We start from the raw sequence: 20,686 nt of genomic DNA, 5'->3' as shown, positions 1-20,686 counted from the left end.
TTCTACCCCCCTCGGATTGACAAGCAGAGTCGTTGACCACCTCCTAACCGAAACCAATCCAGTGGTTATCTATTGGCCATCAACCAATATTCCGGGCTAGGTAATTAGCAACCCGTTGTCTTCTTATACTTTAGGTTAGATAATTTCATCTTTTTGACATGATTTTTGCCATGATATATCGGTTCGTAGGTAAAATTTAGTGCTATTTACGATCTTCCTATCGCTTTTGGCAGCACGTGTTTCATAAGACAGCTCGAGTCCTTAAACATACTGGTTTTCTCACCTTAGTTAACCTGTATTGCCCTATAAACAGTCGCTCCCGTGCTCTCTATTTCTATTGTGCGGTATACTCTTTCCAAGTTTTGTTTTACTCATTTGTAACCGACTCACCAAGGAGTATATGATGCTTATCCGGACACCGATAGGAGTTATCTAGTATCTTGCCAAGTCGGAGCCGGCCTACGTTACACTAACGCAACCATTTTCCCTTGGCTACCAACTTATAATTGGGGAAATATACTATAAATCGCTTTCGCGATATGTCGGGGTCTGGAATGGGTAATCGCTTTGAACTGGGCTCTTATCTACCTAGGAGGTACCCATAGACAACGGCGAGGCCCGTCAAGTACCGATAATGTTATGGCTATATTGCGATGTCGCTATCGAAGATCTTCTACCTGCCCGCAATAACTGTATAAGTTTCATTCATAGGTGCCATGTGGTACATGGTGCGACTATAAAAAGCTCTAATTGCCGCTCTCGGTCACAGAGGGGTATAAATGCCTTGTTACAATGAGTACCGCCGGTCAATGCTTCTTCAATCCTAATAAACTACTGAGCGGTTCTTTAGCCATAGAGAATATGCTATTGCTACTCGTCTACACGGTACTATATCTCGTTGCATTTAGCAATGCTGCTAGCACACCACCAATACGCTATCAGAGACAGACATTATTACCCAAATTCGTCCTGGGTAATAATTCATCCGAGACGGCTTCATGCTTAACATGTTCACTATATGAGCCAGCGGAACGAGTGACCGCTCCAAAGGCCAATGCCTGGGCTCAAATAACACCGGAAGATAATGTGGCAGTCTGGAATCTTCTTCACGACCCTGCTTCTAAATTAAATCTAACCGATCCAGATACGGCAAAGGTGAACGACAACTACGTGTGGTATATAGATACCGTACCCGTCAACAAATCCGATGTACTTCCATACCTACACGGATCAGGGCCAAAACCCAGTTCGTGGGCTCGGGTTATCATATTCGAAGGCGGCAAACCTGAGCCGGTGTCACAAGAGTACATGGTCGGTCCCTTGCCTGTTTCCAGTGAGACCGTTATACAGAAACTGGACTATCCGTTCAATGGCGGGACAGGAGGTGCCGTGCCTTTCAACGGGAGGTTTTTCGACGAAAAGCGACGTAAGGCCGCGGAACCCCTATTGGTTTCCGTGATGTCTAACCTCACTGATATTACGTCTGCGCTCCTCGGTGGTGTTTTCTACGGCTATAATGATCCCAGGTCGACTCTGGTCGCTGCTCCTACTAATCCCACCTCGTTCAATGGAAGCCAGGCGTTCCAGGTTATTATGTTTCGGCTTCCTGGGCCTGCTAGTTATCTGAGGCCACTCGATTTCTACGTCATGCTCGACACTACTGGTACAGATGCTTCGCTGTATAAACTCAAGGGACTGGTGACGAACACGCGATTCTTTCGGACGGTCGCAGAGCTTCGCGCAGCATTCGAGGCAGACGAGTTAGACGAGGCGTTTTACCAGCCGTCCGACTACGATTGGGCGCTGGTTAAGTACAACGCTGCGATGGGGACTCGTGAGCTAGAAGATAAATTTGCGCCGCAAAATCTCGAAGTTGGCGGCAAGCGGTATAAGCTAGACTCGGAGCAGAAGTACGTCGAGTACCTGGGATGGTCATTCTACGTCGCCCACTCACAGACCCTCGGCATCATGCTCTATGATATTCGTTTCAAAGGCGATCGGGTGTTGTACGAGTTATCGATGCAAGAAGCCGCTGCGCAGTATGGTGGTTTCCAGCCAAAGGCCGCTTCGACCCTGTATCACGATACGTATTTCCAGTTAGGCGCCGATTTGTTCCCGATGGTTGAGGGGTTTGACTGTCCGTTCGGCTCTACATTCTGGAACGTGACCGTTCATAACGGAAATACATCGACTATCAATCCTAATTCTATCTGTATTTTTGAGTCAGACGCGGGGTTCCCCTTATCTCGACACCGCGACGGGGACGTGTCTAATGACTACGGCTTTTCCAACCTAGGCGTCGTAAAAGGATCGTTACTGACGCTGCGCTCCATCGCCACCGTAGGGAACTACGACTATCTATTCGATTACGCATTCCATGTCGATGGCAGTTTGGAGATCACGGTTCGAGCATCGGGGTATCTGCAATCCTCCTTTTTCTTCCGCGACCAGGGCGCGTGGGGTCCTCGCATCCAAGAGGCTACACAAGGATCGCTGCACGACCATGTGCTAACCTGGAAGGCCGACTTTGATATCCTCGGCACTGAGAATAACCTTCAAGTAACGGAGCTCAAGGTAGTCAACACGACGCAGCCGTGGTGGCCGGAGCTCGGCGAGTTCGAACAGATTGCGCTGGAGACTTATAATGTCAAGAAAGAGCGAGAGCTAAGCTGGGCAAATAATGGGCAGCTCATGTACGTAGTAAACCACGCCAACGCGACGAATACATGGGGTTCGCCGCGCGGATACCGCATCGTGCCAGGTAAATCGAATATCCGGCTCAGCACGCTGAAGTCGCCGTTCTCACGACACAACACCGCGTTATCCAAATCGCATCTAGTCGTAACGCGGCAGCACGATACGGAGCCGTGGGGCAACAGTATCCAGAACCTCAACATGCCCTGGAAGCCGCAGCAGGACTTTTCCAAGCTCCTAGACGATGAAAGCGTCGAGGGCACAGACCTCGTTGTGTGGCTGAACCTGGGCATGCACCACTTCACGCGCAGCGAAGATATCCCTGTAACGCTGTACTCCGAAGCCGTCAGCAGCATCATGTTCGCGCCGCAGAACTTTTTCGATCAATCTCAGGATGGCGACCTCAAGAATAGGAGGTGGTATACTGCGCCGGATCCGACGGACGATAGCAATGCGACGGATAGCAATGCGACGGAGCTTGTTAGCGAAGCATACGGGATCAGCTTGCCGCAGTGCAATGTAGCGTTGCAGGAACCTACCGTCGCGCCTATTATCCAGCTGTAATAAGTATTTCCTAGCTCTCAAGGAAAGGTTATCCTATCCTTGAGCCCAAATTTACCGATTCGCGCTCAGAAGTACGAGACAAGATATACTTCAAAGTTTGTAGCATCACATTAACTGATATGATATTCTTTATAATAGTTAATGGTCGTCATCCGTCATTTGTTAAGCCGTAGGCTTAACCCCCTATCCCGCCCCGCTATAATTTCTGAAGCCATCGTAGACATGCGAGATATATAGATAACATTAGATGCAAAATACGCCTCCCCTTCAGAGCTGTTTTTGCTTAGGGGTTTTCGCGATTAGAGCCAGTTGGAGCGTCGCCCCAACCTGCATAACGGTTGCGAGGTAGGATGCGAAGGAGGACCATATAGTCGAGACAAATGCATACACCGGTACCGCAAGAATGGTGCATATAACACCGGCGACAGTAAAGTAACAAGCATAATTCCAAGCGGTTTTATTGTCGGATAACCTCTGATGGGCGACGAGCATGGCTGTGGAGAGGCCTAAGAGTTGCAACATCATGTTTTGGATTTGCAAATAGAAGTCGGGATCTTGGGTAGAGCCTGGTGTATTGGTTGATCTGGACCAGGCCATACCCATGGGTATGAAACTTAATGCCACCGCCGTGAAGACGATGAAAATGAGCGTCGACATCTGAAATGTAAGTGGTGACTCCTGGCGAATCTCTGACGCTGGGCGAGGCTCTGGTAATATGGGATATGCTTCCTCATACTTCAAGAGCATATCTTTCTTCGCGAGAATAGCTTCGCAGTAATGATCGAACCCCGAATCCCGAAGCTCCTTTTCGACAAGTTTAAAGCTACTTTCTACTGTGACTCGGCAATTCTTAAGATCGACGGCTCGGTTCCTTGCTTTTTCCAAATGTTTCGGTGCCTGGTGTTTCCATAGCCCCTTCAAATACGCCATGTTGTCGGCCGCCCGCTTCCATATATCGATATAAGACTTGTCGCCCAGGTTTGCCAGCAGTTGCCAAGCAATAGACTGATCTAATGAGAGGTAGGCTTTCATGACTTCGTCCAATGTTTGGAGATCATCGTTGCTAAATCTTGTCGAGTTTGGATTGGAGCTAGATCGGGTCCGTAACTTATTTCGCCATCGTAAATACTCATCGACAATAGATTTATATTGTACGTTCGCATTGTGGACGGCCTGGACTATCGAGACTAGGCCCAGGCGACAGTCATTAGATAGGTTATCGCTGTTCTGAGAGTTGCTTGATGGTGCTACATTTCGAGTTAGTTACCTCAATAACTATCAGCTTCTCAATAGAGAATAATAGACGTACGCGTCCACCCCTGAGTGCTGTTAGGGGATATTTTCCGCTTCCCTTTCATTCTTCTAGGACGAGTTCCCTGTCTTTGGAGAGTAGTTGAGCCCAGTTGATTGGTAGCAAGGGCATTCATTCTGAATTGAAGTTCGCTGTCACAACAGTGACCCGCAAGTCGCGTCTTATGTTCGCGTAAATAATTGTAAGTTTCACGCGTCAGATTGGAGTTTATCATACGTGACTCTTAATGTAGGTGTGTTACATTGCATATGCCCGTGGGCTGTGATTAGTCTCGTTTTCGGACCTGTCATCATCTCCCCGATGAGCATAAATCACCTCTATCCCACCGCATTAGGGGAAGGCTGGCTGTTCCATCGAGACAAACCGTCAAAATAGATCAAAGAGACCAGTATAAGCTTGAGTTGACTACTACTAAAAAGATTAGGTCTAGGCGATTTATTTGACTGATATAAAACCTGGCACTCAAGAGTCAACGGCAGCCCCTATTGACGAGGGGCGCCATATGGGTATCACGTGACACACATAGGCGTTATTCCGCAGAGCTTTCTACCTAGGTACCTACTCGATACTCATCGAAACTCTAGTGTTCCCAGAGCTTCTTGGTATCCCAAGCTAGGCTTCTTTCCTTCCACATAGCCTTCAATGATATTGTCTTCTCGACAGTATCTCTCCAAGGGCCGCCAAGCTCATCGGTTTCACCCCACACCCTCGTTGGTTGGATATCTGCAACTCTTTTTCTCGTTGTGTAATAGGAGTATGTACAGTACATTTCCTATAAGATTCCATTACTATACCAAAAGGACATGTGATATGTTATTACCTACCATATGCGATATTTTCCCGAGTAATTGCTAGCCTCTGGAAAACTCTATACACTGAGAGTGAACTTATTATTATCATGTGTGTTTCGCATCATTTATTAATTTAAGTGCAGACCTTAGAGAGCCTGCGATGCGTTGACCACGCCAGTACTACAACTAATTCTAATATCACCAAATATGTATTTGAACGATATATGATGGATGGGCTGAACGCCCCCGTCCGTTATTTCTTCTTTTATTTCAAGCCCCTTCTGCTTTATTCCATGACGGCCCATGTTAACTTCTAAGCTGCGGCTCCGTTCCATCAAATACTCTAAAGCAGAACCATGCTCAACCCTTGACATCGTGTAGACCGTCTGGCTTATACAAACGGCAAAATATAGATATCCCGTAGAAAACTCCTTTGGTCTTGAAAATATGAGCACGAACCTTGCTGAATTCCACGAACCCAATCGCAAAACAAGACTGCTGCCACTGGCTGACTTTTTGCTTATCCAGGGTGGATAGAAAGACGAGAGCTCATACCCGGCAGATATTAGCTCGTCTATATATAAGCTCATCGTCTCATGTTCCTTTTTGTTTGACTTTGGCCAAGATACCCGTGGCGGTGCAGTTAAGGGGTTCTCTCGTATATAGATAGGAGTTGTTATCGCCTTCGTGACAAAAAGGCTCCATAACGATGGTACGCGAGTAAGAAAAAATAGAAATCTTGAGTTGTTTATAAGGGAAAAAAGTTTGGCTCTTTGGATATGGAACGGCGGGCTGCCTGGTGCCCGGCTATAGTGATTCTTGCCTCCACCTTTTGTGTTAACCAACGGAACAACCAGATGGTATCGGTGGCCATTTACGGTAAAGGCGCATCTGAGAATGGCCATAAAAACGCCAATTTTGGGATCAATAGGTCGAATAGGGATTGCTGTCTGTATTCCAATGTTGGTCATTGCAGAATGAGAAGTTGTTAATGGCACCTGAGGGCTCGTTTCGTCGTTATCGAGGCTCTCGAAACTGTGGCAATGAGTGAAGTCCGAAGGTGACCGGGCAAGGACGTTGTCAGAATATATTTTGGGGTGTTCATTTTGTCTTAATCGATATCCCCATGCTAATAAGCTGTCATCATTGCGTGATTTTATGATTTCTTCTTGGAGGCGTAGAAAGGCCTTATCTCCTTCGCCGTAAAGCAAAGGCATATTAACTTCGAGAAGACCTAAAAGACTATAGGCCACGTCTTCAATGCGCGTTGTTTTCCTGTTGGCGGCCCATGCCAACCGAGCCGCAGCGCAGAACTTCGACAAATCCCCGGTGTCAAGGGCCTTCTTCGGGATATTTGTAATTTCAGAGAGAAGGCTGAGCAGATCTAACCGGTTGAAGTACTTTCCTTGGCGAGGAAGCGTACTCAAATCTTGGCCTCGGGATGGGTTCGCAACTCGAATGAGCCAGCCGATTTTAATTTGATTCCAGGCTTTGTCAAAGAATATTAATTCCATAGGAGCGAGTATTTCTTGGAGCGTCCAGCCCCTAGTAAACCAGCGACTTCGCCGAAACCCGGAGGATATCTCAAATGGATCATCTTCTGCGGACACATCGGCTAGGTATATATAACATACCTTGGACCTTTTATACCACTGGAACATCGAATTGATACCTTCGGAAAGCTCAGCGCTGCTTGACTTGTCAATGCAACAAGTATCAATCCACACGTAATCCAGACCATCTTTTGCTGCTTGCCGGCAACATCCATCTATTTTTGTGTAGCCATCTAAGATCTTGGGACCCCATTTCAAAAGATCTTGAAAAGTTATCTCATATTTGCACCACGTGTGAGACTATACCATTTCGTGTTAGTAACAGGCCCCTACGCGCGTCTCTCACTTGGGTTAACTACCCCTATATAAAGCTTAATGGAGTATCTGGGGCTTTCTGACAGAGATGAATTGGAGTTATACCCACTAGAATAGCATAGGGCGGGATGGAGTCTCCATTGAATTCCTCCAGCTTTCTTGTATAGACATGGAGAAGCCGCATTGGATGATAGTTATTGCACTTTAACGATCGGAAACCAATCTCCTCACAGGGAAGGGAAGGAATCTAAGTGGAATATGAATATATTGAACAGGCACCAGACCATGCTGTTTACCACCCTCACCGAAGTTAATTTTCGTGATTAGAGGCTTAGTCGACAGGTGTTCCTGCAACACAGCCACAAAACTAGAGGAGAGATCCTACCACTGCTGTGTGATGGTCTTCATAAACCAATCAGCTCTTCAGCAGGCAGAGCTGTCCGAGCTGAAAGATCCAGGGGTTAGGGTAGGACTGCATATAGGATTCTTGGCTTACGATCTGGTTGATCCCCTCATTGTGGAGTAAGTTGTGTGCAGTGCATAAAGCTCGAAGATGGGGGCATTTATTGGAGACCCAGAGTCGAGCTTTACGACACGAGTCGTAGCTTGGAAGTATCAAACGATTTATTATAAAGGAACGATGCCTAAGTATGGTTGAATATACCTAGCTAAGAAATAGGGGTGAGGCCTCTGTCAAATAATAATGTATCCCCAAACTCGGCTTATAGACGTAGTAAATGTGAAAGCTTAATAGCAGATACGCCAACGGAGCCCTCTAAAGATGTGAAGTTAAATTAAGCCTTCTTCTTGACCACCAGTAGCACACCCTGTTCCGCTCTTTTAAGAACCTCCTTCCCCTTTTCTACTCCGGCCTCGTGAAGCAATTGCTCAACCTTCCTTCTCAATAGCCTCGCGATATCTTCCTCCGTCCCAACCTTCTCCTGGTTCTCCTCCCTCCATCTTTTCACCGTGCTCACCGTTCCCATCAAGGCCTCCAGCTCATCGAGGCCCACCTCCGGCTCCCCCACCGCGAAAAATTGGTCTCCTGGTAAGGCGCCTTCATTTCCGGTTCCAAATTCTATCCGGGAAAGGGATTCTTTGTCGAAATCCGCGACAGGAGGCTCCGCATCCCATGGCAATGGTAGATCAACGTATAAGCCATGTGATAGGAGGTTCCCGGGGGCCGTATGCTTTGCGAGATGTTCCTTTTGGAATGCTTTAACCGCAGCCTGGATCGCTGCGGCATTCGGAACGCTATCCGCAATCTCCGCACTGGTATGCGTCCACAGCGCCACGCTTCCACCCGGCTTCAAAACTTGCGCCGCCCTTGCCCAAAATGCCGGCATATTAAACCAATGGGCCGCAGTCGCGGCGGTAACGAGGTCGATACTGCCGTCCGGAATTTCGGAGAGGTCTTCAGCGGTAGAAACTTCGAAACGGATCGGCTCTCCGCTTCCAGATGTCCCGCCCAGTTCCTTCGCGCTGGTAATCATGCCCTCCGAAGGATCAAAGCCGATAGCGTGCTGGAAGCGCGTGCCCAGGGAGCGCACGGCGATGCCTGGTCCACAGCCAACATCAAGGAGGGTGTCAAGCTTACCTCCGGTAGATGTATGCCGGTTAAGGATGGTGTTGAACAGTGTGGGATGGTAACTTTTTCGGAATTGAGCATAGTCGGACGCTTCGGCAGGGGTAAAGGACCGGAAGGTGGTCTCCGGGACGGTCTCGGCAGACATTTTAGCGGACAATGAGCGACGTTTAGATTGATTATAAAAATGAAGAATCTCAAAGAGTTTGGATGCTGAAATTATGCAAAGCAAAAATACTGCGACCTATGTAATTTATAATGTCTTGTTATCGTTATATTGAATGATGCGATAATAAATTTCATGGTGAAGACTTGTTGTAACCTCCCTTTGATATAGCTGAACGCCGGCGCTAATGAAATTCCCCGTGAACTCCGGTGGACATTAACTACCTACCTACCTACCGGTGAACACCGTACTTTGGTTTACATCTAAATTAGGTATCTAGGTAACTTCGGCTCAAAATGCGAAACAAGGACTTGAAATGCTGCTAGTAAAATTATTGCTAAGTAAAAGGGAGGAATTTGGAAACGAGAATTATGCCACCGGAATATCGGCATGCAAGTATATTCTCCGGCGCGGTCCTCCGGCACGGGCCTCCGCGCTAGCTTTCTCCAAGATGATGCACTCTCTACCTAGGTAGGTAAGCAATACAGTTTTTGATATTTCACAAGACTTCGGAAAAGAATAATTACGCAGATGCCTATCAATTATGCACAATGAATGGGAAACTCGTCAAAGACAAGTTGAAAGAATCTTCAATGACAGCATCAGACTTGGAATTTCTCTCTTTATTTACCCACAATACTATTGAATTATTCTTTCACGACCGAGTCTTGTAAAACCAGTCAGCTGATGTAAAATAAATCCTAAGGCACAAAATATTCACAATGGCCATTGTAGCTCGTAATGTCGTATTAAAACACTATTAGGTTTCTAATATTTAGAATGTTCATCAGAGCTACCAATTTCACCCTACAGCTAGAGAGGACATACAGGTATAACAAGACAGGAAAAAAAACAAAAACAAAAACAAAACCATCACATCTCAAACACCACAGTGCATCATGTCCGCCATAAACACCATCAATGCCCTCCACGCTGAGGCGTCGCGGATTATTTATCAACTCGGTCGAGCTCCCACCCGCGCTGAGCGTGGCTATGCGCTGGAGCTAGCTGATAAAGCCATGGAACTTGCTATCGAAGCCGGCTTCGATGGTCCTTCGATAGAGACCTGCGAAGCCGTCCAGCGCCTTTGCTACGACGCTCTATTACATTCCTACAGCTGGACGGACAACCACGAGCGTCGCATGTACGAGAAAAGCTCGTCAAGAACTCCTGTAAAGAGTAAACGGTCGGCCAGGATCTACAACGTCGACAATGGAGAGCACGTGGTCGAGGCTCTTGAGGCTGTCCATATTGGAAACATGTTGAGTAATCGTGTGTCGGTTGAACCAGATGCGTGGAATCGCAGGATTCGGTGGGTCGATGAAGTTATGGACCAGCCGATTCGTACGTTAGTTCATTAGCACGACAGCGTGTGAGCGTACTTGTAGGCATCAAGCCTGGAGCTTGTTGCTTGGAAGTGCGGACAGGTCCTTTCCTTAACCTACTATATATTATATACTTCATCCAAGGTGGGTTCAAGTTAGATGCAATCCGCTGTATAGGAGTTTATTCCACATGTTTTACCATGTTTTACATAGTAATCATTATTTAAAATTTCGTATGCATACCTGCTAGTAAAACGTGACTCGAACAATGTATACTTACCTATAGCTTACCTTATACCCACCTCTTTCATGATCTAATTACTTGCCTAGAGAAAATCCGCCATGCCTTACGTGGCAGCATGCTTGAGGCCATACCATTCCTTAGGCATCGTTTTAGTATAGTCCTAATGATTAGGTACCCTTGGCAACGCTGCATCGCATTCTAGAAACACGACAACCCACTGGCGCACCTAAACAAGGATACGCCAGAGCCTCACAATGATATCGACGTCGGACGAATTTTTGTCCGTCATCTTCAAAACATGGTCTTGATCTAGCGTCCAACCAATGGGAACCCCGGCTCGATCGCATTCGGTTGATCGCCAAGCGCTGCGCCGCCGGGACTGGACTCTACTAGAACCAATGGAGAGGCCGGATGGTAGCGGGTGCGAAGAGAATCTGGGGATGGTGATAATTTAGTATCAATCACCATGAAGTCACTCAATGGTGGTCTTCGTGAAGGGGCTACGCCAAGTTGACTATGGGTTTTACCTCTCCTAGAATATATGTACGGCGGGATTGCCACGCGGCCTGTTATAAGAAGAAATGGCAATGATGTTTCAACTCTTGGGAGATGTAATAGGGTCAATATCGATTGTATTTAACTACTGTTCATAATTACTTATATATACCATTCGACTCTTAAGTTTCTGTGTGTCCGCGGTTCAGAACTATCCCCTACGCTCTTTATATCTTTGCTTTTCCTGCCTTCACATCCAAACGATATCGATAATTCCATTCAGGCCATATCATCACGTCCCTCATTATACTCGTATAAAGCTATTATTTGACTGAAGAAATATGTCGACAGGTCTCCCACCAGGCGTGCCGCCATACACCAAGGTCTTCGGGCCTGGTGCCAACTGTACTCTGGAAATATGTCCCGTGGAGATAAGCGTGTATGGCTATGCGCCTAGTCTCGCTGCCAATGCCGTCTTCCTATGCCTCTACCTCCTTTCTGCATGTATACATGTCTACCTGGGGATTCGATGGAAGAGCTGGTTCTTCATGGGGTGTATGGTTCTCGGTGCCGTCAATGCTACTCTGGGCTACGCAGCTCGGATTTCCATGCATTACAACCCGTTCAACTTTGCGGCTTTTATGATTCAAATCAGTTCGTCTCTCCTACCTATAGCGCTGTTGTTTCCGTCGGGGTGTTAACTGGGGTATAATAGTTTGTGTTACTAGTGGTCCGGTCTATTATTCAGCTGCCATCTATGTGACACTTGCAGCGGCGTAAGCAACAGCCCTCTTTCAAATATACTGCAACCTGTGGACTGTCTTTGATTAACTAACTTATTCATAGCATCAAAGATTTCTCTCCCTCGCTTTCCCGCTTTAGACCTGACCTTTTCTACTGGGTCTTCATTCCATCCGATGTCGTCTGTTTGATATTCCAAGCGGCCGGAGGTGGTTTATCCACTGCATCTTCAGGCACGAGTGAGATTGGGGTAGACATGGCGCTTGTTGGTCTTAGTCTGCAAGTAGCCATGATGGTGATCTTCTGTGGCCTCTTTGGGGATTACTTGATTCGCTACTTCCGCTCCGCCCAATACCAAGCAGACCTAGAAAGAAACATATCCGGCTTGGGTTTTGGGGCTAGACTGAAGGTCTTCTTCAGCTTTATGACGTTGGCTATAATGCTGATCTTAGCTCGATGCACGTACCGGCTTGTTGAATTGCGCGATGGGTATAGGGGTGAGCTTATTCATGACGAGCCTTTGTTTATAGGTTTGGAAGGGGTGTAAGTTCCCTTTGGCGTAATGGTATTGTGTTTCATGCTAATCATTCGTTATAGGTTGGTCATCTCTGCTGTTTATTGCCTCATGATTGCTCATCCCGGGTTTATCTTTAAGAAAAGTCAGCAGAATTTGTTAAATGTATCTGGCCCGGATGGTTACGAGTTTCAAAAGGTTCCTTCTCAGACACCCGCATCAACATAGGTAAACGATACTTTCAACCGCAAGATTCAAAGTTTAAGCAACGCATCTCATCTACCAATCTCTTGAGCCACATTCATCCTAACTCTTAGTTTTCATTTCTACAGATCGTATGATCCATGCACACCTAATTCTATCTATGTTATCTTTAGTCCCATTCAAATGTCACTGTTAATAAAATCAAATTCACATAAACTCAAATAGTAGTCAACAGGATCAATCGCGTTATAAGTCGAAGTTGAACACAAATTTTCATCGTCTGGGAAGCTAGGATTCATTCAATTCTCGGTTTAATTCTCGATTGGTCTAGTGGTCAGGATACCTGCTTGTCATCGCACAAGTACGCAGGTGGCCGGGGTTCGATTCCCCGATCGAGAGCATCTTTTTGTCTCTTCGGTATGAGTTGTGGGGTTAACAAGCGCATGTGGGTTCGGATCGCACTATACTTGCCCTAACTTTTCCGGCTATATTAGTCGATAACAAAGTGCGCGAAACTATCCATTACACTCGGTGCTTTCAGTTCTTTCTTCTTTTTTTCTTTTTTTTCCGGTAAAAGGACAGTCAATGCGGCATAGCCTGTTAGTTACCCATCGTGGATCGTCTCCTATATCAAGCGATGCTTTCGCTTTCCTGCTTGGGGGGCTTGTTTTATATATCCTATGCGCCATCATTCCGCAGTAATGTACTCACCTAGGTTTATAATCCGTCGGATGTAGCCAACATTCCACTCATATGCTTTATCCATATTAGAATATTCCTAACGGTCGGGGAATTTGTCCGTTTTTTAAGCACAAGTAACATCATTATAGATACCTACCTGATATATAAAACTCTGAAAGAAACAACTTTATTAGGTCGGGTATAAAAATAACTTTAGTGAGAGGAACTCTACAGCTCCCCCCCTTAAAGATGGTTTTGTTGAATAGACAGAATTTCATGCCAGGTTTCTCGATAGAGTTTGCGGCCACGTTCACTTTTTAATACTTCCCCCGGCCTAAAATGGATATTAGCAAAAATAATATCACGGCTGCGATGACTTACTCGGTATACTTGCCATTTCTCCACAGCTTTCCACTGCTCTCTGGGCCCAACCCGGTAGCGCTGACGAGAGTGTGGCTCCCAGCCTCGGCAGTTCGTCCGACGAAAAAGTACAATATGTTCATCATAATTTTATAGACTAGTGGAAACTCCCGCGCCATATTGGTTTTACACAAGCCGGGACAGCAGGCGTTGATGATTATTCCATCGGCTTCTCCACGCTCCTTGAGCTGCTCGATAATCCCTTGTATGACAAAGAATGCGGCTAGCTTCATTAGATAATACTGAGCTGTAGTATCAAATTTAGAAGGGTCACTGAGCTTCTCTAACAAAGTCTGGCCAGTTGGGAGCATTGTGGGCTCAACCACATGAGAGGCCAAGCTATTGAGAAAGCATAGATGTGGTAGAGCATCGTGATCTGATTCAGTAGCTCTCGCACGCAGCTTTGGGAGAATAAGCAAGGCCAATAGCGTATTTGATAACACATTAACTTGGGTGCAGATCTCATATCCTTCTGGACCAATAGTATAAGACGGTTTTGCAATACCAGCACAAAGAGGAGCTATGTAGGTACATCGAGCTTTGGGACTCGTTGGTCCAAGCGTTTAGCAAATCCTTTAACGGACGCGAAAGTCGACAAATCAAACGTCATAACAAAAATTTCGCCGGAACATCCTGTTTCTCGTTGGATAGCCGCTTTCACTGCTTCACCCTTTCGTTCGATCGGACAGCTAGGATGAGAGGTGATGCTCTTAAAGCTGCATATTTGATCGCTGCTTGATACCCTAGGCCGGAATCAGCGACTTCGATAAGTCAAGTCAGGTCAGGTACATTGGCTTACAGGGCTTACCTGGTCGTATCTTCAGCCACAAGAAATACACCAATCACATAGCATCAAAAATATTTACAATCTACCCCGGCCAAGTCAGGTCAGGTTCGAGTCAGGTCAAGCTATTAATTGACTCGTCGAACTCGCTGACCGGAATTGGCCACTGTCACCAGCACAGTCTTATCTTGAAATGAGAGCGCATTGCAGCTTGCAGGGGGATTTCTCGCCTCCCACCATTGATCCTTTAGGGTTGTCATAGCAGTACGTTCAATGAGGTTCATTGTTTAGAAAATGGGAAAATTACAATGAACTACGGTATTTTACGGATTGAATTCTTTTATCTGCTACAAAGGAAGCGAAAAACGGAGAATAAAGCGTAGGAAAAGGGTGTCAGATATGTAGGTAATTAAAGCTGTCGTCGAGGGAATGTACCAGGGGTATATACACGCTGCGCCTCATATGTAGTGTTTGAACGTTTGCCATTCATCTTCAAGAGTAAACACACATGACTTATACTGGTCACGCATTGTTGAAGAACTTGTTAATTTTCGTGTTGACGTCGAAATGGGTTGATTGATCAAACTCCGAAAAGCAATGTTTATTATCTACCTCCTGACAGCATTAAAGCTATTAATCATTGGCCGCCACCGCGTCTCGCGTCTATTAAGCTTCAATCGTGATAGGTTGCGTGCCGGTATCCGGGTGAGATAGGCAAGTATAGCAAACACGCCTTGCTTGGCACAGGATGTGACGTCTTACCGTCAAATCAAGAAGTTAGATTGAATTAGAACCCTGGCGAATATCAAGCTAACGCCTTGGCAAATCTCTTTCCCGCGCCCGTCATGGTCCAGACACATTATAGGGAGAGGTTGAAATAACCTCCCAGGTCCCGTGTCTTTGGAACAGCCTATCTCCTATTTGCCTCGATATATTCCGGAGTGTCTAAATATTGGGTAAATAAGATGGCCGAGGACGATATGGAGAAGGTTCAAGACACCCCGCCGCAGACCTCACGGTTGGCATTTATACGATCTAAAAAAGGAATTGCGATTTTCACGGCTGTCAGCTGCCTCCTCGTCGCAGCAGTGGTGGTAATAGGTACGTTCCTGAAAATCCGTATTATTATTATGAAACATACAGTCGAGTTGTGTATACTAACATGAAGTTTATTGTCTTAGTTCTCGCTGCGACGGGAGTGATTCATCATACTGGTGGATCATCCGATGGATCTAAATCCAGTGAACAGTTGGCTGCTGTCTCTTCACCAACATCGACCATCTTAGTAGGCACAAGCACTGCGACGGCGGCAGCGGTCAGTGCGCTTGAAGCGACGTCGACTTCAGCTTCCACTACAGCTACAACTACTAAAGCCACGCCTACTACATCGAAATCGACATCGTCATACTCCGCTACACCAACCGGTGCAGTATCTGCGGCAAGCTCCAGCAATGTTCCTCTGAGAATAATGGCTCTCGGCGCCTCCATTGTCAAGGGAGAGACCTCTCCTGGCTATCTGGGGTTCCGCAAGCCAATGCGTGATCAGCTTGTTGACCTGGGTTATGAGGTAAACATGGTGGGCTCCGTAAGACTGGGCGAGTTTGTGGATAACGACGTCGAGGCGTATGGGGGCAAGAAAATTACGGAGATGCACGACTATGCCAAGAAGGCCGTACCCAAGATGTTACCCAACGTGTTTGTCATAAATCTGGGAACCAATAATCTTTTACAGAATAAGGATGTCGACAAAGTGGGACAGCAGATGGAAGACATGATCGACTACTTACTGACAGCGTCCGATAAATCGACAGTCATCCTGAGCACGATGCTTACGAACAAGGTTGGCGGCGGCGACCTCGAGACCAAGGTCCTGGACATGAACAAGCAATATCGGGACATTATGAAGAAGTTTGAAGCAGATGGCAAACCTGTCGTCCTAGCCGAGATGCATCCTAGTGAGGGCGCCTCAGGGGTTCCCTCAGTAAACGAGATCGGCCCCGACGGCTCTCACCCCACAGTCCAGGGCTATGAGATGATGGGCAGCATATTTGTCCGGGCAATCCAAGAGGCTGACGAGAAGGGTTTTATTCAAAAGCCGGCCAATAACGGTACTCCCGACGATGGCGAAGCTGGAAGGGATGGATTCTAGTAGCCAGGCCCCCGCGACACTGCAACCACTCCTATCACCAGGAGATACCATGGATATTACCTAGTTCTTGAACGAACATAACGTGGTGTATTCCACCTCAGTACAACCATGAGGAAATTCCGGAAACGGACAACGAAACAATCAGAACAAAAAGGCTGCGAAACTCGGATCTGCACGATGATGTTTTAATTATCGAGACGTACATGCGAGATTCCATCTCATTGAAGCGGTGACAGCTCCATTATACAAACCGATCCACACGGGGTGTAGCCTAATAAAAGACAACGGGGAGGATGTAAATATAGACTTTTCTTCACTTACAGGGCACGTTGGGTGGTTAAACCAATTCCATCCATCCAACCTCGGCTAAAGACAACCTTTGGCCTTACCAATATCTCCATAAGATGGTTAGTAGGCATGTTAATTTGCTTTAGAAATCACTTGGATCTTGACGAGTCTTACGAGGATAGTTTGTAGGATATAATATAGGGAGGTAGACCATGTATATTATCAGTCTCAACGAGATGGGACATATCAAGTTACATCTAGCTTGATTCAGGGTTGGGGTTGAAGACTTTCCATATATAATTAACTTACTACATTTATGTTTTACTTCGACCGGACGAGGATATCTAATACCATTCTCCTAGATTTGACTAGCCTAAGTCTTAGTAAGAAAACGCTCCTCGAGTTCATGTTCCTCTTATCTAGCTTCTTGGACTTGAGGTACCTAACCTAACCGAAGTAGGTCAAAAAGCTTTAACTTCGTCCCCGACGAACGCCGTGACTTACGCGCAAAGGGCTAGACCAACCGGAGCTGATCTTTTACCAGTTCATCCGTTATGAAATATGATAGATGGCGTTTTCACCGCTGCTGAGTATGAGTCTTGCTCTTCAATTACATATAAGCACTATCTCATATCGCGTAAGTTCATCGGGATCTCCGCCCAAACCTAGAATCCTAGCGGTTATGCCTCCTGGGTTGGCGGACTTTGGCACGACGGTGAGGCTGAATCCGCTTCTGTTAGCGCAGCCATGACGAACACTAGACTTAGCGAAAAGTTCTAGATTGATCTTAAACGGTATTTTTCTAGATGTCTTTATCGAAAGTTGATTAATCAGATCTCATACTCAGCCAGGCCTACCTATGCGGCTGAAATAGGCCTCGTGAACCCCGCCGCGTTTTGTGCGCGGTGGCTGTTGGCTTACACTATGGATATTCAGCTAGCCATCTAAGGAGAAGACATGATAGGATTTGGAAATTGAGGCCTTCCCCATACCAAGTCTTGAGTCGATTATGATGTTTGGCATTGTAAAGACCCCGTTCTAGAATATGCAACACTTCAGCTCGTGAGGTCAATGAGCCGTCGGAAGATCTAGTCCTCGAACTCAAACAGATGCCTTGATGTATAAAGCCTACCCTTCGTGTTCAGTTCCTCTACATCCTCTTTCTCTTTCACTAGAAAATCTCGCTATTACTTCTCGACTCTTCTGACCATTTCAATCCTTTTCAGACAACTTTATAGATCATCATGTCTTCCGACGAAGCTCAAGTTCAGATCGGTGACTCGGACAAAGCCATTTGGCTCTCTTACGCAAAGGGAATTCGGCAACAGATAGCTCCAACAGGCCTCGGTCCCAATGATGTTCTATACGTTTGCCCGCCGACCTATGTTAGTCTTGGTGTGAACAACAGGGCGGAGGACATTAACCGTGATGTTGAGAAAAATGCGGGTGCAATGCTTCCGCCTACGGCTGGCGCACTGTTTGTTCCATCGTCTGCGAGCGAGCGCTATTTCCTGCGTCTTCGAACTCTTTCGAATTGTATCAACCCAGTATGTCCTCTGAAGTATTATACGTGCTCCTAACATCGACTAACTCAATAATAGGCACCATCTAATATGGCTGTCGCTACAGATATCCAGGCCAAGATCAACGAGGCTCGTACTGACAAGGAATCCGCCGAGACCGATTACACGAATGCCACGCACAAGGCTTGGGACGACTACTCCAAATACCTCCAAAAGTCAAAGAAACAGCACCAGCAGAAAGTTCTCGATTACAAAACTTGGTCGGAAACCAATGCCTCCGACCTTGGGGATTACAGGATTGGTGTTGCCAATGCCACGTCGTCGTACCACAGCCTCCTTAAAAATACCTATGGCCAGCAGGTTCAGAACATGATTGACGTTCAAGTATCGATCGCTAAGGCCATTGACGAAGAAAAACACCCAGGGTTTAATATGCCTACTATATTTGCTGATATCGCGTCCGACAAAGAAATTAACAAGGACGATATCGCCTACGTCCCCGCTTATACCTTGAGTGGCTATGGCGATTTACTTACCAAGTGGAAGAAGTCAACCAACACCAATTATCACAACATTAGCGTGTCTGTCAACAGCAGTAAGAACCTCTCATGGACTTCCTTCGGCCACTCGGAGAGTCTCAGCGATACTAAGAAGAAGGTCTGGGTCGTTTTCAATGAAAGCTCCAGCTCTGAAGAGAAAGACAAGCATTCCGCTGAGCAATTGGAGGAAGAGCTTAGCAAAGTCGACTTCAATCTCAAAGTCAAAGAATGGGCTGCCATTCCCATCACTCGTGGGAATTGGGACCACCCTAACATTCGCAAGAACTTCAAATTCGTCAGCGAAACTCCTACCGAGGAGGACTATGTCATCCCCACGGCGATGCTCATCGGCTACGGCGTCGGCCTCGAGGCAACATTCCAGAGCGAGGCCAAGAAATCTGCTAAGGAGGCCATTGATCATTTTAGCAAGACGACCGAGTCTGGGATGAGGATTTTGGGTATCGATATCCAGCCTTCTAAGTCCAGCACGAGCAGCTCTTCTACGTCTAAGAGCGATGTTAAGTTCGACTCTGAAAACGGGAAAATTTCCATTAGTCCGGAGAATAACCTGTATGTCACTGTGTAATATGTGCCAGTATCTCTGCTAATTCAAGTCACAGCAACCCCGTCGTGCTAGGCATCCTTGGTAGCAAGATTAGGTTGTAAAGGGGTAGATGGATTCTCGGGTCGGCTGAGCTTAGACATGTAATTATAAGTCGTGCTCAGTTACTCGATCACTAGATAGGTAGGATAGGTACCTTGCGTATTTTATAGTAGCTCCAATACACGAGGAGTTACCACAGAGGACGATACCGTATTCAGAAATGTCAGTACGTGCTAAACATGTCATGGGATTATTAACACTTGAATGCCTTGATCATAAATACGCCGTTGCCTAGGTACCTAGGTTGACACCTGGCAAGCGGTAATGATATGATAGTTACCAGGCAACGAAACCACGCGCATGCTAAGTTTAAGAGATGCATTAAGCGCATCTCCTATCACGAAACCCCAATCCGAGATTTTCTAGCCAACATGGCCGTGGTCTAGTGGTTAAGGACATGAAGGGCAAAATCCGAGTTCGAATTTGAGTCAGGGCGGCAAACAGGCCAATTTGTTCAGGTCAAGTGCCAGGTTCGAACTCACCTTTTTGCCCCATTTTCTTATATTTTAGTCATTTTCCAATTTCTACTTTTCTCTTCACTTTTTTTTTCTTTCCAAGTTCCCCAGTTTTCGCAAAATAATTCCGGCCAAATGTAAAACCCGAACACTTGTAGTTTTCTCAATCCAAAAAGCTAGGGCAAAGCAAGCTTAGGTAGGTTAGGTACCTAAGGCATATTTCTGTATTGTTTAACGCGTTGCTCGGATGTGTTGCTTCATAATTGAACAAGAGTCTAGTGATCTTGAACATGTGGGCTGTTTACTTGAGTCTTACCCCTATATATAGGCCATCGCTGATTACCCAATACATTGAGACGCCTAGGCTATGCTTTTTTTCTTTTTTTTTAAAAAAGAAAGAAGAAAAAAACATATATAGGTACCTACGAATGATTTCGGAGCACCTAAACAGTATGCGTTATACGCGTGAGTCTAGGGTTTGGTATGACCGCATAGCTAAAGGCGATACTCGACCGAGGAAAGTTCCACTTGAACGAACGAATATGGGTGATCGAGGATGTGAGCAAGTAGTGAGAGCACAACTATATCGAATTGTGAGAACTATGAATAATAAAGATAAGACTGCACTACCAATGTGCCTGGAAGGTCCTTGTCCCGGATGGCTTGAGCAATTGCGACTC

At 46.3% G+C, this 20,686-nt stretch overlaps 10 protein-coding genes and 1 non-coding gene across 11 annotated transcripts; 6 read left to right on the top strand and 5 right to left on the bottom strand.

The window, feature by feature from the left end:
- Positions 1–792: 792 nt before the first annotated feature.
- On the top strand, positions 793–3,258 carry F5Y00DRAFT_269633 (amine oxidase catalytic domain-containing protein; the record flags this gene model as incomplete). The annotated part of the gene is made up of 1 exon (XM_048012472.1): positions 793–3,258. The coding sequence occupies one exon, from the start codon at positions 793–795 to the stop codon at positions 3,256–3,258; it is 2,466 nt and encodes an 821-aa protein (XP_047865236.1).
- A 267-nt stretch (positions 3,259–3,525) lies between these two features.
- Positions 3,526–4,685, bottom strand: F5Y00DRAFT_261775 (uncharacterized protein; the record flags this gene model as incomplete). Its single annotated transcript, XM_048011271.1, has 2 exons — positions 3,526–4,505; positions 4,568–4,685. The coding sequence occupies 2 exons, from the start codon at positions 4,683–4,685 to the stop codon at positions 3,526–3,528; spliced, it is 1,098 nt and encodes a 365-aa protein (XP_047865235.1).
- An 822-nt stretch (positions 4,686–5,507) lies between these two features.
- On the bottom strand, positions 5,508–7,413 carry F5Y00DRAFT_261774 (HET-domain-containing protein; the record flags this gene model as incomplete). The annotated part of the gene is made up of 2 exons (XM_048011270.1): positions 5,508–7,214; positions 7,339–7,413. 2 exons carry the CDS (start codon positions 7,411–7,413, stop codon positions 5,508–5,510), a joined length of 1,782 nt encoding a protein of 593 aa, XP_047865234.1.
- Positions 7,414–7,897: 484 nt separating this feature from the next.
- F5Y00DRAFT_71088 (methyltransferase) lies at positions 7,898–9,101 on the bottom strand. Its single transcript, XM_048014045.1, has one exon. The coding sequence runs from the start codon at positions 8,960–8,962 to the stop codon at positions 8,024–8,026; it is 939 nt and encodes a 312-aa protein (XP_047865233.1). The 5' UTR covers positions 8,963–9,101; the 3' UTR covers positions 7,898–8,023.
- Positions 9,102–9,879: 778 nt separating this feature from the next.
- On the top strand, positions 9,880–10,341 carry F5Y00DRAFT_261772 (uncharacterized protein; the record flags this gene model as incomplete). The annotated part of the gene is made up of 1 exon (XM_048011269.1): positions 9,880–10,341. One exon carries the CDS (start codon positions 9,880–9,882, stop codon positions 10,339–10,341), a length of 462 nt encoding a protein of 153 aa, XP_047865232.1.
- A 1,044-nt stretch (positions 10,342–11,385) lies between these two features.
- On the top strand, positions 11,386–12,527 carry F5Y00DRAFT_261771 (RTA1 like protein-domain-containing protein; the record flags this gene model as incomplete). Its single annotated transcript, XM_048011268.1, has 4 exons — positions 11,386–11,698; positions 11,760–11,820; positions 11,891–12,328; positions 12,383–12,527. 4 exons carry the CDS (start codon positions 11,386–11,388, stop codon positions 12,525–12,527), a joined length of 957 nt encoding a protein of 318 aa, XP_047865231.1.
- A 292-nt stretch (positions 12,528–12,819) lies between these two features.
- Positions 12,820–12,902, top strand: F5Y00DRAFT_t81. The gene has a single exon. It is a non-coding gene; the product is annotated as a tRNA-Asp (tRNA).
- A 525-nt stretch (positions 12,903–13,427) lies between these two features.
- F5Y00DRAFT_269630 (uncharacterized protein) lies at positions 13,428–13,966 on the bottom strand (the record flags this gene model as incomplete). Its single annotated transcript, XM_048012471.1, has 2 exons — positions 13,566–13,966; positions 13,428–13,518 (listed from the first exon to the last, which is right to left on the bottom strand). Exons 1-2 carry the CDS (start codon positions 13,913–13,915, stop codon positions 13,428–13,430), a joined length of 441 nt encoding a protein of 146 aa, XP_047865230.1. The 5' UTR covers positions 13,916–13,966.
- Positions 13,967–14,227: 261 nt separating this feature from the next.
- F5Y00DRAFT_236230 (uncharacterized protein) lies at positions 14,228–14,952 on the bottom strand. The gene has a single exon (XM_048007678.1). The coding sequence runs from the start codon at positions 14,670–14,672 to the stop codon at positions 14,517–14,519; it is 156 nt and encodes a 51-aa protein (XP_047865229.1). The 5' UTR covers positions 14,673–14,952; the 3' UTR covers positions 14,228–14,516.
- Positions 14,953–15,357: 405 nt separating this feature from the next.
- On the top strand, positions 15,358–17,097 carry F5Y00DRAFT_236229 (carbohydrate esterase family 3 protein). The gene is made up of 2 exons (XM_048007677.1): positions 15,358–15,489; positions 15,570–17,097. The coding sequence occupies exons 1-2, from the start codon at positions 15,369–15,371 to the stop codon at positions 16,535–16,537; spliced, it is 1,089 nt and encodes a 362-aa protein (XP_047865228.1). The 5' UTR covers positions 15,358–15,368; the 3' UTR covers positions 16,538–17,097.
- Positions 17,098–18,069: 972 nt separating this feature from the next.
- F5Y00DRAFT_269627 (uncharacterized protein) lies at positions 18,070–19,553 on the top strand (the record flags this gene model as incomplete). Its single annotated transcript, XM_048012470.1, has 3 exons — positions 18,070–18,372; positions 18,427–19,457; positions 19,508–19,553. 3 exons carry the CDS (start codon positions 18,070–18,072, stop codon positions 19,551–19,553), a joined length of 1,380 nt encoding a protein of 459 aa, XP_047865227.1.
- Positions 19,554–20,686: the final 1,133 nt, after the last annotated feature.

This window comes from Daldinia vernicosa, assembly GCF_022497035.1.
Source record: "Daldinia vernicosa strain CBS 139.73 unplaced genomic scaffold F5Y00scaffold_21, whole genome shotgun sequence".
Taxonomy (NCBI): Eukaryota; Fungi; Ascomycota; class Sordariomycetes; order Xylariales; family Hypoxylaceae; genus Daldinia; species Daldinia vernicosa.
The sequence above is the reverse complement of the archived record's forward strand: the minus strand, read 5'-3'. Positions and strand labels throughout refer to the sequence as shown.

Bases quoted from the DNA above. Each gene is read 5' to 3' on its own strand.
- F5Y00DRAFT_71088 (XM_048014045.1), bottom strand. From the start codon at position 8,962: ATGTCTGCCGAGACCGTCCCGGAGACCACCTTCCGGTCCTTTACCCCT.
- F5Y00DRAFT_236230 (XM_048007678.1), bottom strand. From the start codon at position 14,672: ATGAACCTCATTGAACGTACTGCTATGACAACCCTAAAGGATCAATGG.
- F5Y00DRAFT_236229 (XM_048007677.1), top strand. From the start codon at position 15,369: ATGGAGAAGGTTCAAGACACCCCGCCGCAGACCTCACGGTTGGCATTT. The intron at 15,490-15,569 runs GTACGTTCCTGA...TTATTGTCTTAG, and splicing joins CGCAGCAGTGGTGGTAATAG to TTCTCGCTGCGACGGGAGTG.